This window comes from Macrotis lagotis, chromosome 2 (assembly GCF_037893015.1).
Source record: "Macrotis lagotis isolate mMagLag1 chromosome 2, bilby.v1.9.chrom.fasta, whole genome shotgun sequence".
In the NCBI taxonomy this organism is placed as follows: Eukaryota; Metazoa; Chordata; class Mammalia; order Peramelemorphia; family Peramelidae; genus Macrotis; species Macrotis lagotis.
In genome coordinates, this window is record NC_133659.1 from 337,646,717 (window position 1) to 337,660,444 (window position 13,728).

The 13,728-nt window shown below is 45.0% G+C and overlaps 1 protein-coding gene across 1 annotated transcript in view; it reads left to right on the forward strand.

The window, feature by feature from the left end:
* The window catches only part of IL17REL (interleukin 17 receptor E like), a 43,664-nt gene that overhangs the window by 12,456 nt on the left and 17,480 nt on the right, over positions 1-13,728 (forward strand). Inside the window, exons 2-6 of the mRNA XM_074227237.1 lie at positions 7,183-7,210; positions 11,006-11,155; positions 11,628-11,737; positions 12,582-12,696; positions 13,611-13,655. Coding sequence (XP_074083338.1) covers positions 7,183-7,210; positions 11,006-11,155; positions 11,628-11,737; positions 12,582-12,696; positions 13,611-13,655 — 448 coding nt within the window. The remainder of the gene's footprint in view (positions 1-7,182; positions 7,211-11,005; positions 11,156-11,627; positions 11,738-12,581; positions 12,697-13,610; positions 13,656-13,728) is intronic.

The following is a 13,728-nucleotide window of genomic DNA, read 5'->3' on the forward strand; positions in this document are numbered from 1 at the left end:
TGGAGTCAGTCCATTTGACCTCTAGACATCTCCTCACTAGAAAGAATTTCCTGATAATGGGCTAAACTCTATCTCTTGATGATTTACAACTTTTTCTCCCAGTTTACAAAGATGATTCAGAGAAAACAGAACAGAACGGTGATGACACGAATGCCGGCAGACAAGTATTGTCATCATTCTCACTTTATAATGAGGAAACAGGTTTGGAGAGGTGAACTCAGGCACTTCCTTAAATACCTTTGTGCTCTTGAGCAAGTAACTTCCTCTCTTGGAGCCTCAGTTCCCTCATTTGTAAAAAGAGGAAGCTGATGGAGCTGACCTTTCAGGTCCCTTCTGGCTCTAGGTCCTATCACCCTCTGACTCAAAATGTATGTCTGTGAGTGAATATTCACACACATATATGTATATGTAAGTAGGCTGGAAGGGTAGGAAGGAACTAGGTTATGAAGAATTTTAAATGCAAGGTTTTATGTTGGATTCTAGAGGTGGTTGGGAGCCATTGGAGTTGATTGAGGGTTGGGTACTATAAATGTAAATCTGGTAGAATTTATTAGGAATATTAGGAATATATATTAGGAAAATCACTTTGTTAGCTATGTGGAGGATGAATTGTAGTATGGACAGTCAGGAAGACCAACTAGGTGGCATTGAAATACAGCAACAAGATAATGTTGACAACTCAAGCCAGGTAGGAACTTCTGAGTGGAGAGGAGACATAAAAGTCTGAGAAATGTGGGACAGATGTCAACCAGATTGGTAGCTCATTGGATGTATGGGTAGAGTTCCAGTAGGGAGCCCTGGGTGACATGGATACTATAAGAGATGTATCTGGAAGAATGGCCATACCCCTACCAGGAAAAGGAAGTTCAGAGCAGGGGGACAAAGACCACGAGTTCAACAACATTTATTTCCTTAGTATCTTACATGTCTATCATTTGTAGTAGAACAATAGAGAGTATGGAACCTGAGGACTTAACTTCTTAAACTTATTCTTTCAGCCTGACCAAGTCTCTTCACCCACTTGGGTCTCAGTTCCTCACCTGTAAAATGGGGGGAGGAATGGGCAAATAACCTCTGAGATCCATTGTAGCTCTGGAGTCCAGATTGGATGACTCCGTGGTCATTGTGGGTACCTTCTCTACCTATGTGGACCCCAGCTCCTCTGTGACTCAGTTGATAAAGCCAGATACCCTCATGTTGTGACCTTTTCATACTTAGCCACCCCAGACCCATGTCTTTGTAGGCTCTGCCAGCAGAATAATTTAGGAGAGTGGGGAGAACCCTGAGTCCAAATCCTAACTTTCCCAATGAGTTACTCCACTGGTATCTCTAAGCCTCCATTTTCTTTTTTTTTAAGTGCTTTGCAAGTTTTTAAAATTACATAAACATTGTATTGGGTTTTCCAACTACATACAATGGTAGTTTCTACCAATCTTTTTTTTTTGGCGAGGTTTTGAGTTTACAATTTTTCTCCCTCCCTCCTTTCCCTTTCCCCTCTCCCCCATCCAAGGCAATCTGACATATTGAATGTGTTGCGTGAGCCTCCATTTTCTTATATATAAAAGGGACAAATAATTCCCCTTGTTTCCTACCTCCTAGGGTTGTTGTGAAGTTCTAGTGAGGAAATACTTGAAAAGGGCATTGCCAACTTGCAAACATCACAATATGGCAGCTGCCATTGTCATTAGAGAACTGGGATCACTTCCAAGGCAGCGGGTGCTAGGAGAGTAGAATTGGGATAAATGGAAAATCCAAGACACTTCTGTTCCAAAAGTGGATGGGAGAATGACTGAGGCTCCCCTGCAATATATTTGAAAAGAAATCTGGGAGTTATGAAAAACTGCCAACTCAATATAAATGACATGATCAAACTGAAAGTGTCTTAAGCTTGGAATGAGGGAGACCCATGTTCAAATTCTGTTTGTTGGTTATGACTCTGGGCAAGTCATTTAACCTTTCAGTGCCTCAGTTTCCTCATCTATAAAATTAGAAGGTTGTATTCTATGACCTCTAAGTTCTCATCTTACCCTGGGCTCTGACTCCATTATCCTCCTAGGGGGGTGATGTAGAAGGCAAAAGAGCTCCTTTGGTCTTCAAATGTGTCCTCAGAAACCTGGGGTCCAGATGAGGAAGGTGACAAACTTCCCTTTTCCATTGCCCCTTCAGATCATGCCTGGTAATTATAAGAGCAAGGACTGGGAGTGGATCAAACCCAGGATTCCAAGCCAGTACCTTGGGTTCAAATTCCACCTTTATCAAACAACAAGTATTAATGGAGCACTGACTTTGTACGTGTCCATTGTTGTAGAAGGTGCTGGAGATATGAAGATTAAGAAAAAAGCAAGTAATTCCTGCCTTAGAGGATTTTATATGATACCCACACTTCCTAGTTATGTGATCAAGGGCAAGATTCTTCACCTCAGAGCCTCAGTCCTTGTCTGCAGAATTATTGTGAAACTGCTCCGGTTCCTCCCTGCCCTCTTTAATGTCTTCAAGATTGACTCTGCTCTCAGGCCAGTCCCTGGCCTGTCTTGTCACCCTCTTCCCAGGACTCTCTCATCTTTGTGTCCCCCTTCTCCGCATCTTCTCCAGCTCCCTCTACTAGAGAACCCTGAAACCGGGACCTGCATCATCCTTAGCAGCCCCCCTTGGGTGAGACACGCACCCCAAAGCTTTCTTCATCTCAGACCAGAAAGAGTGTATCCATACTTCTTCCAACAACCCCTGGGCAGTGTGGCCTGCTTGGCAGTAGCCATGGACAATAGCCAACAAAAATGCCCAAGTCCCTTTCCTAGTAGGTCACTGAAGCCTGGAAGTCTTGCCTTAAGGGTCAATAGCTACAACATCTCATGTGGATCCTCACCTCCTCCCAACCATGCTGCCTACACCTTCAACTTACCTCCCTCCCCCAACACACACACACACACACACACACACACACACACACACACACACACACACACACCAGCACTAGCTCCATCACCAACAGCAACAACTACTCTACATCTGAGTGTCCTGGCTCAGAAAAGGAAGCTTTCACCTTAGCTTACTGGTTTTTTCCACACCATCCTATCATGAGCTTCCCCACCTACTTTCTTGTTCCCCACCTCCAATCAGGGCATAAGCACCTTAGGGCACAGGTTGACTCTCTATCCCTAGCACTTAGAACATTGTCTTTCATTTGATAAGCACTTGATAAATATGCTTTCTGTTTGTCTGATTCTCCCTCCCCCTCCTCTTCCTCTCTCTTCCTCCCTCTCTTCCTCTCTCTCCATCTGCCTCTCATTCTTTCTCTGTCCTTCTGTCTATGTCTTATTGTCTATTTATCTCAACTCTTTCTCTGTTTCTTTCACCCATTTCCACATACTCAAAGAAGCCTCAAGATGGCTTCTTCAAGCTCCCTGGGTCCCCAGCTTTCCAAATCATCTGTAAAAGTGGCCCAAGTGGGTCTTGCTTCTAGAGGATGGAGCCATTTGCCCTTCTCCCTGCCCAGACTTGACCATTTAGGTCCATCCCTGGCCCCTTCTAATAACAGGAACTCATTTCTCTAGAACTTTCAAGTTTGCAAACTGCTTTCTTCACAACCAAGTTGTGAAGTGGTGAATGGATTATTAACCTCATTTTTGCATTGAAAAAAAAAAACCTGTAACTCTGTGAGATGATCTAACTGACCCATGCTCCCATAGCTCAAATTTGAACCCTCCCCATATTTTTATAGAATGGAAGCTGCTGGTGGGCAGGGACTGCTTAGCTGGAGTCTAACCATGCCACCACTTGGTGCCACTGAGCACCTCTACCCTTCAGCATCACTTTTGTTCATCCTAACACATTTCTTTTTGTTTATTTTTTTTGCAAGGCAATGGGGTTAAGTGATTTGCCCAAGGTCACACAGCTAGGTAATCATTAGGTGTCTGAGGCTGGATTTGAACTCAGGTCATCCTGACTCCAGGGCTGGTGCTCTATCCATTGTACCACCTAGCTGCCCCCATCCTAACACATTTCTAATGGAAAAGCTTTGTTTGAATGTTTATTATTCATTTCATTACTTTTCACTTGATTAAAAATGTTTTTGTTTGATTATACTGTCTGTGTTACAACTTAGTTATGCCCAAGTCTAAAGAAATTGGTTTTTTATTAAATCTTATTTAAATATTTTCTTTTCCCCAATTACATGTAAAAACAGTTTTAGCATTCTTTGTTCTCAAATTTTGAGTTCCAAATTCCCACCACTGAGAAGGCAAGCCATTTGACACAAGTTATGCATGTGTGATCTTGCCAAATGCATTTCTAAAACACAAAGTTTCTCTAAGAATTGGGCTCCTCCTTGAGCAAAGTTATTCTTTCCAGGAAGAATAGTTCAACTTTACTGTGTGATGCTAGGAACAAATCAGGGAACTTTATGGAAATAGTCTAGAACTGGCTTCCTTTAACGTCATGGCGCATTCCAGGGCCAGTCTTTGTTGCTGCCTATGAAATCCTTGGAGCAAGTAACTCTAATACCAAACGGAATTGTTTCTGTCATTGGTGCCAGATTCAATTGTTCATTAAAAAGTTGTCAATGGAGTTGGGTTACTGGCATGTGAAAATTAGCATGTATTGGATGTCTCTTTGGCTTTTATCCCTGTTTTATGGCTTAAGCCATTGAAAATAAGACTGAAGCCAAGAATCTTCTTTTCCTTATTCCAATAGACCATTCTGAAGAATAAGGGAAGGAAAGGGAGAAGAGTTACCTTGAGAATAATCTGAGATAAATTGGAGTTATGTAAGACAGAACAGGATGCTGTGAGAGGACTTCGAATGCCTTTAGAAATGAAGTTCCTCTCCCTAGTTATGAAATTATAATGGAGACTTTCAAAGCAATAAACCCTCTCAACAATATTTCCATGGGAAAGACAGCCTTGACCTCATCTCCAAGGTTTAGGATGTTCTAAACATGCTATATTATAGGACCTTAAGAGTCATTTGAGGTAACTCTGACTAGTTTCATTCCCACAGTTTCTTCAATAATTGGGTTATTCATTAAGGAAGGAGATAAGACTTCCTCTTCAAGAGACAGTGGGACTTCCCCCCCACCCCCACCCACCAAGCTATATTTGCCCTCTAGGCTGGATCAGCTCACATCATTCCCAAAGATGGGGAAACCCAGCACCCATTGGAAAATACCTACTCCTTTGGAGGTTGGACAGAGCTGAATTAGGTCTGGGCTAGGTGCCCAGAAGGAGGGAAAGGACCCACAAGGAAGTTGCCTGGAAACTGAGAAAAGTGAGAGAAGTTTGTTCTTTGAGATCCTGAAGGAAATGGAGCCCTGTCCTTTCCAGGACTGGAGCCTTTATCCTTTTTTCTTTGGCTCCTGGACCTCTTAGGTGGACTATGAAGGCAAAGAGCTGTAACTAGTTCAGAACAGTTGTTTGGCCTTGGAGCAGGCAACAGGGCTTCTGCCTTCCAGTCAATGTTGTGACTCATGATGGGCAAATAATAGGGAAAGAATGAAAACAAACTCCTGAGACATATACCCTAAGGAGATCAGTGAGCCCCCCACAAAAGGCTTCATAGATGCCAAAATATTCCCAATAGCATTTGGGGGGGGGGGGGACAAAGGAGGTGCTTTTCCATTGGAGAAATGCTGCAAGTCATGGTTCCTGAATGTTCTGGAATTCTACTGTGCTGTTAGAAATGATGAATACAGAGAAGTAGGGAGGATTTACATGAACAAATACAAAGTGAAGTAAGCAGGACCAGACAAACAGTCTAGGGCATGAAGGAACAATTGCCAAAACAACTGAAACTGAATTATTCTGCAAAATTGGAATGACCGCGGTTGACTCAAGAGGAGGGCTGAAAAGATTTGTTCAAGTCAACAAACTTTTATTAATGCCTATTTCAGTTGTTGTGCTAAGCAGGGGGTATAACAAGAAAAGCACCAAATAACCTCGGCCCTCAAGAAGGTCCCACTCTAATAGGGGGATTTAACATGCATGTGAAGATCAACTGGAGATATTTCCCACTACATTGCAGACATGGGAGACCATGAATATGTGTGTGTATACACCACTATAAATAACACCAATATATATTTTTCCTTTTTTCTTCTTTATTATAAAACATAGCTGTATGAGGAGTAAAGGAAGAGAGAAAATAGGAAATATTGAAAATGTAAAAATCAAAAATATAAATGAAAATTCAGAGAGAGAGAGAGAGAGAGAGAAAGAGAGAGTCTAAGAGCTTAGGGAATGAAATCTCAGAGGTGGGAGGAGCCTCAGTAGCTATCAAATCTAACATTGAGGAGTTTGGAGTTCTATGCTCTTCAACTCAGGGAGACTCCCTCTTTCACCCAAAGTTCAGGAAAGAGTGTAATACTACAGTTACTGCTCACTTTTGTGAGAGGTATAGGTCCTCAAAAAGCAAGAGTGGGAGAGTATTAGTGAAAGGAGAGAAAGAAGGGGAACCCCTGGGGAGGTATGGGACTAGATAGATTGGGGATTTCCTATGGGACAAAGGGAGGGAGAGAAGTAAACTTCCTGTTCTCCCTCCACAGACAAGTTGGTTTTTGAGCTTCTTTCATTCCTTTTACTCAGATTCTAGAATACATGTGTTAAAATTTTGCACTCTCTAAATTTTCCACCCTGAGGCAAAGCCCCAGCCACTCCTGGCTAGTTACAGCTCCAGGTAATTTCTTCAATCCCTGAGAGTCTGTGATTCCACAAAGCATAGTGGAACTAGTGCTCCAGATCACACAAGTATCCTTATAATGCTAATTTATACTTTTTTTAAACAAAGGGAAAGAGAATGTTTATATTCAGAAGTTACTAAGGGAAGGTCAGGAGATGCAATCCCAGACTGAGGAGACCCTAAACTTTCTAATCTGATCCTCAACTAAAATTTGAAAAAAATTAAAAATTATTTCAACTATCTTTCAAGATACAAATAGCCCAAATGGACTAGGAAGTTTGTAATAGTCTGTATACTATGAAACCTTACCAGACATTTGAGGGGAATCTTGTGGGGAGAAATTTCCTGGTCCAGCCCAGCCCATGACTCACACTAAGCCAAGGGTTCCAAGTCAAGTTTTCTACTCCCCTCAAGGCTTTAATCAAGATTTGATATACTGAGTCTTCCACACACCAGCAAAGTCTATAGTCCTCTGCCTTAACTTAATGCTGTCTCTGTTCTATTTCTCCTCAGGGTGTGTCTTGCAAGAACAAAGTGAACAGTGAGTATCCAAATGGGGGTAATCTCTGCCCAGGTCCCCAACCTAACCTTGGGTGGTCCTTGCCACCCTTGAGAATCTCAACTCTCTACCCCCCCCCCCAGGAACCCTTCCTTCCCAGCTCCAGCTCCAATGACTTAGTACTGAGAGTCTGCTCCTGGAAGGGTGAGCCAGCATCTAGACTGGACTTTGGAGGATGGGCAGGGATTCCAGAAGCAGGGGGTGGGGGGGAGCAAAGCCATTCATCGAATGCTAGGATTGAGAGATTATCTGCTCTGGCTTTCTCCTTTAAGACACAACATTCATGGGACCCAAATGGTTGGAATGAATGCGACTAGCTCTTGGTTCCTAGGCATTGCGGGGGCATAATTTCCCAGAGAAACTCTTTAATGAGGGTAGATTCTGACAGGTCACAGGTTCTCATATCCACCTGACTCGTCCTGGCCCACCTTATCCTCCTCACCTTTGGACAGGCCTAGATTTAAAGAGATTTGGGTGTTTGATCCCTCTTACATCTACAAGGAAAAGGTTCAAGAGCTTCAGGAACAGAGATTCTTGGTCCAGGCTGGGCAGAAGGATGTGACAGATGGGAGTGGGAAGGAGGGAAGCCACAAAGTCATGGATGTTGAGTTATCAGTCCCAGTCTGGACCCTCTTAGGAAGAAACAGCTGTTTGAACTTTAAGGGATGGAGGTGTGAGTCTCTGGATGCCCCAAGGTAGAGGCCAAGTAGGACTGGTCAGTCAGGAAAGAAATAGCAGTGGCTAGCCTCCTTCCCTTCCCTAGGTGGCTTCCTCTTTGCCCTCTTAGGGCCAATGTCACAGTGGATCCTTTTCTTCCTTTTTTCTTTTTTGGAATAGGCAAGGGACCCTCCCAAGGTCTCTTTGAGTTCAGCAATTGATGCTGCCCAAATAAATTAGTTAATTAACAATTATTAGGTAGTTATAATGGGCCAGACCCTGGAGCTTGCAGACCCAGAGAAGAGATAACAAATATATATGTAGTAGGTAGATCCACATTTAGGACATATCTGTTTAAGGGCATATGTGTGTATATTTGCATGAAATAAATATCAGGTCATTTTTTTAAGGAGGGAAGCTACAACTGAGGGGTAGCTACACCACTTCACATAGGAGGGAAGGGGAGAGCTGAATTTGAAGGAAACCCAAATTACTAAGAAATGATGCTAAGAAAGGAGGAGAGCCTAGGCAGAGTCTTGGGCACAGAAGACAGGGTATCATGTGTGGGACAGAAGACAACTAGAAAGGATGCTCCGGGACAATGTCAGAGAAAGAAGTGTGTTTTCATCCCTTTTGGTGACTTAAGGAAAACTGATAGAGAAGAGGGGACAGATGTGAGTCTTTATTGCCAAAGGAATACACAGACCTTGGTAACCAAAGGACTGGACAATTGAGAGAGAGGAAAGACTCAAAGATAATCCAAGCTTCATGGAAAATGAGACAGACACCAGTTAATATGCATTTATTAATCACCTACTGTGTACTAGATGAAGCACTAAGGAGAAAAATGCAAAGACAACTCTTCTTCCCTAGAAACTCTTGGTCTCATGGGGTAGTTACCATGCAAATAACCAACTACATGGCTCTAGAGATTGTCAACAGAGGGAAGATGCTAGAATTGAGGTGGTGCAGGAAACTTCCTGTGGAAGGTGATATTTTAGCTGAGATCTGGAGGTAGTTGGGGAAGTCAGAGTGGGAGATGAAGTGGGAGAATCTTCCAAGCAGGGGGACAGGTACTGAAAGTATCTGGAACTGAAAAATGGAGGGCCCTATACCACAGACAAACCAATGTTCCATTGTTCCCCAAGAGGGAACTAGAAACCAGTAAGTTTGAGTTTTATACTATTTCCCTGAAGAGCTGGATTAAAATCCACAAAAAGGGAACTTATACTTACTAGAAACTGGGTTGGCTTCCTGGTTGGCTTACCAGGGAACAGGTCACAGCAGCCCAGCCTTGCCCCATTTCCTTTTTATTCACTGTTACGAGACTCAGAGTTCGGGGAATTCTTTTGCCATAGCCTGGCTATGTTGCAGCACAATCCCTGACCAAAAACCAGGTTCTCTCTTGGTGGGTGGAAAGATGGAGAGGTGTGACTTGAGTCATAATAGAATTAGGTGGGGTATGACTTGACTGAATGGCCCATCAAAAAGTGGGCACTCCTGATTCAACATCAGTGTGGAGGTGACATTCTCCTATACTTCCCCTGGGTCAATCAATATTTCCTTCTGTCAGTGACTTAGAAGAGAGGGTCCCCGCTTGGGCCTCAGACCCCCTGGGAAGGGTGGGATCTAATTCCACTATCATGAGGAAAAAAAGCTTTTTTCAGTTCATCAAGCTTGAAAACATTGTGAATCACTAACTCAAATAAGGGCAAAGTTATCATACCTATCTAATTTTTGGAAGATAAACTTCATTTTTATTTTGTTTACCCCAGCACACACTAGGCACTTAATAATTGCTTGTTGAAAGAATGAAGATGCAGCACTTTGGGCACCAGAATCAGCACCCAGCACATCTCCCTGGCATATATGGCATAGTTGCTAGACCATAGAGTTTGGATTAGCGTTCAAATCTTACCTCTCAGGGTTGTTGTGAGGATCAAATGAAATAATCATTGGGAAGAATAAAAGTTGCTGGCACATAGTAAGCTCTATATAAATGATAGTATTGCCAATGAAACAAGTGGGCCAAGATGAAATTGAAATGAAAAATGAAAAATACTTCACTTGGGTTCAGAAAAATTAATTGCATGAGTCCAAGATAGTCACCCAACAATTCATGGGATAGCATCCGTCAGGAGACTCTCATGGGTCCCAAGTTACCAGTGTGGAAACCAAACAAAATGGTAACCAAAAGTCATATGATGTGCCAGGCAGATTCTTTCCCTCAAGGAGCTTACCTTCTAAATCTGGAAGCTACTTGTTCAAACAGGACCTCATGTCATTCCCCCTGCCTTGGGTCTGTTCTGGCTGCCTCATTTCTGCTATCATTGACCCTCCTTGGCAATGGATGGAGCACTGCCATCATAGGAGTGCCAAGGAGGCCCCCACCTCCCATCCTTTAACCTGAACCCACCTTTCCCACCTGGTCCAGTGTTGCCATCATACTAGAAAGGGGCTCCCGTCAGAGTCCAAATGAGAAGTGGTGGTTGGTAATAAATCTAGTAGCTTTTTGGAGGGTGAATCAATGAAATGTTTGACCAAATATAGCCCATGAAGGATGTTATAAATATCCAAATGGCCCTTGGCAGACATCCCTGGCCTGGGTCAATAGAATGTCAACACTAGAAAGGACTTTTGAGATCATCTCATTCAACTTCCTCATTGTATATAAAGGGATAGTGGGGCCCAGTTCAGAGAAAAGACTTAGGAGCATAACTGGGACTTGAAGCTAAATCTCCTGATTTTTAGGTCAGTGCTCCTCGGGTGGATCAGTCATGGCCTTTAACACTTGGGCCTCCACATGTCCAGAAGGATCTGTGTCCAGCCCAGTCTATTTATGATTGATGCCCCTAGGCTGACCTCAATGGCAGACAAAACTTGCTGGCTGACCCTAAGTCCCAGGTAGGGTCTGCACACCTGTCTATATGACCAGTTCCATTGAGAAACTTTTCTCTTTTTGACGCAGCATTTTGATGACTCTTCATAGAGGTTTGGGGCTGCTTTTCCTGCTAGTGGGTGCCTTGCCCTTGCCCCTCACCAGCTGTGAGCATTCCATTTTCCCTAGAAGCCTTCAGGGACATACATGATAGAGGTAGACCTTCTTCTTTTCTTCCCCAGGGAACATTTTTAACAGTTTCTGCCGTCAGCCATCCCCATCAGTAACACCATCCACCCTGGAATCCCTGACAGTGTCCACAGCCATGGATTGTGTCCACGAAGGGGGCTGTGACCTGTATCTGAGCATCAGTGCCAGCCTCATCATGGAAGGTAAGAACCAGCAGGGTGAGTCAGGTCAGCTTCAGGGGTGATACACGCCTTGGGCTCAAGGACAGTTTGGTTAAGATGGCCCAAGATTCACCCTGTATGATCCATGACCTAGCCCATAATGGATTCCTACATGGGGACTCTGAACTTGCTTTCCATCTGGGCTTTGGTTTTTCAGCCTGTACCCTTTAAGACTCATCTGAGTTCCAAGCAAATGCCCTTCCATGTCCTTTCCTCCTTTCCCTTCTCCTTAGACCCCCAGATGATCTCAGAACCTTTGCCACATTCCCCCTTCAATACAGTCCTCCACTCAATCACATCCATGGCCTGAGAATTGTCTTCTCTTCACCCATGGTTGGGTTCAAGAGACCCTGGAGGCCCTAGTGGCAAGAAGGGGGGCCCTGACTCTTTGTCCCTTCCCTCTTGGATGCCAGGAACCACATGATTTATCCTATTTGCCTCCTCTTGGTCCTAGAAAGCCTTCGAGGTCTGGAGATATGTCTGCTGTCCCTGGATACACAGGAGACAAGGTGCCACAGCACCAGGATTCCCAGGGTCTCCAGCCGGAAGATGGTGGGCAGAACGGTGAGCTGGTGCATGGTTCTGGCCTGATGGGGTGGAGGGCAAAGGGAAGGACATGGGGAAGATTGGGGCAGGAGTTCCCTTGGGCAGTGGAGCCTGAGGTTGCCTCCATAGTGGCCCATTCCATCCTCCCCAAAGCCTTCTCCCCTTCTTTCTCTCATCCATGCTTGTAGGGGGAGACAATGGCCCTGAGATTTGGGCTCTGGGGTCTCTTGGGTCTCCTCGTGGTTCTTTCTCTACCCAGTCTCTTCAGGGAAGAGAAACAAGCAATCAAGTCATGTCAAGAAGCTTTTATTAAGCACCTTCTTTATGAGGTGCCAGTCACTGTGCCAGTTGATACAAAGATAAAAAACCCAACATTCCGAGCCCTCAAAGCATTTACTTTCCCCTGGGAAGAAATCACACATCCAGAGAAAAGTCAACACCAGTTAGAGAAACATGTGACAACCTTGGCTTCCATCCAGCTCCAAGTCCACCATTTTGGTTCCAAAAGGATGTCCACGGCCTAGGAGATTAGAAACTAAGGGAGGCAGAAGAGGCTTCCTCTAGATGGGAATACTTGAGCCATACTTTGAAGGAACTTGGGAAACCCGTGAGTCTCCACTAAACTGGAAGCTCCCCAAGACAGGGCCAGCGTCTTCTCTTTTGTCCCATCACCAGCAAAGCTGAGCCCAGTTATGAATGCAGGGGGATTGCAGGCTTCCCCCATCTGTGTTGCCCCTCGACTTCAGTCCTCGACCAGGCTCCCTCTGGCTGCCCTCTCTCCCCTTCCTACATGTGCCGAGTAGGAAGCCAGTGGCATCCTTGTAGGGAGGTCCCTGGTGACGGTGTCCACCTCTGGCTCCAGATCCAGGTCCACTTTGATTGTTTCGAGGTGAGCGTGGCCCAGCATCTTTACATCACCCTGAAGACCATCCCCTATTACTGTGAGGTCCAGCTGAGCCGTGAATACCACGTGGAAGGTGAGACCCCACTGGAGGCCAGGCCTTGGGGCTCCTCCACTGGGCCCTCCTATCTTTGAAGAAATGGAATAATGTGGGGCCTTTAAAAGTCAGCTTTCAGTCGATCAATCAACAAGTGTTTATTAAGTGCCTCCCCAAAGGGAAGCCATCCCTGCCCTCACTGAGCTTCCATTCTCTTGGGTGCAGACTGTGTGGATTAATAAATAAAAGGAAATACAAAATGGATACAAGGTATTGGGAGGGCATCCTCCAGCTGAGTCCTCCAGGAAAGGCCGACTTCTGAGAGCCAGTGCCCCACCATACTCACACACACACACACACACACACACACACACACACACATTCTCTCTCTCTCTCTCTCTCTCTCTCTCTCTCTCTCTCTCTCTCTCTCTCTCTCTCTCTCTCTCTCTCTCCCAAGCTTCCTCACAACTTCCAGACAATCAGAAATTGTTCTGTTTGGGCATCAGTCCTTCCTTGAGAAGGACCATTGAGGCTGGGGAGCAACCAGAGGAGGGAAGTCTGGTTGGGGAGAGCCTGGAGATGTTGTGGAGGATGCATAGCCTGGAGGAGAGGACCCCAGAGGAGCTGGCCCTGCTTGACCCACCCTCCTTCATAGGCAGCAGCAATGGAAGTGATAGACACTAAGAAGACAGGTTTCACCTTAGTAGAAGGGACACTTCTCACCAACTGGTCCAGAGAAGAAAGGGCTGCCCTATTGGAGGTGCCGCCTTGGTCTGGTCTCAGAGTCATGGGTCAGTCTAGGTCAGGGTCAGGGGCATAGATCCTACTGAGGCTTGGCTGAGGTCCAGGGGCAGAAGTTAGGGGTCAGACCATGACCAGGGCAGTTGGGGTTGCAGGGATTCTGCCTCTTCTGGTACCAACTGGCCCCCATGGGTATTTTGGGTATTTTGCAGATTGTACAGATGTTGACATGAGAAGAAGCATCCCAGCCTGCTTTGGTGAGTGACCTGGGTTGCCGTGATCCCGACTCTGTCCTCCCTTTCCCACCTGGGTGCAGTTTTGCCCTCTTTA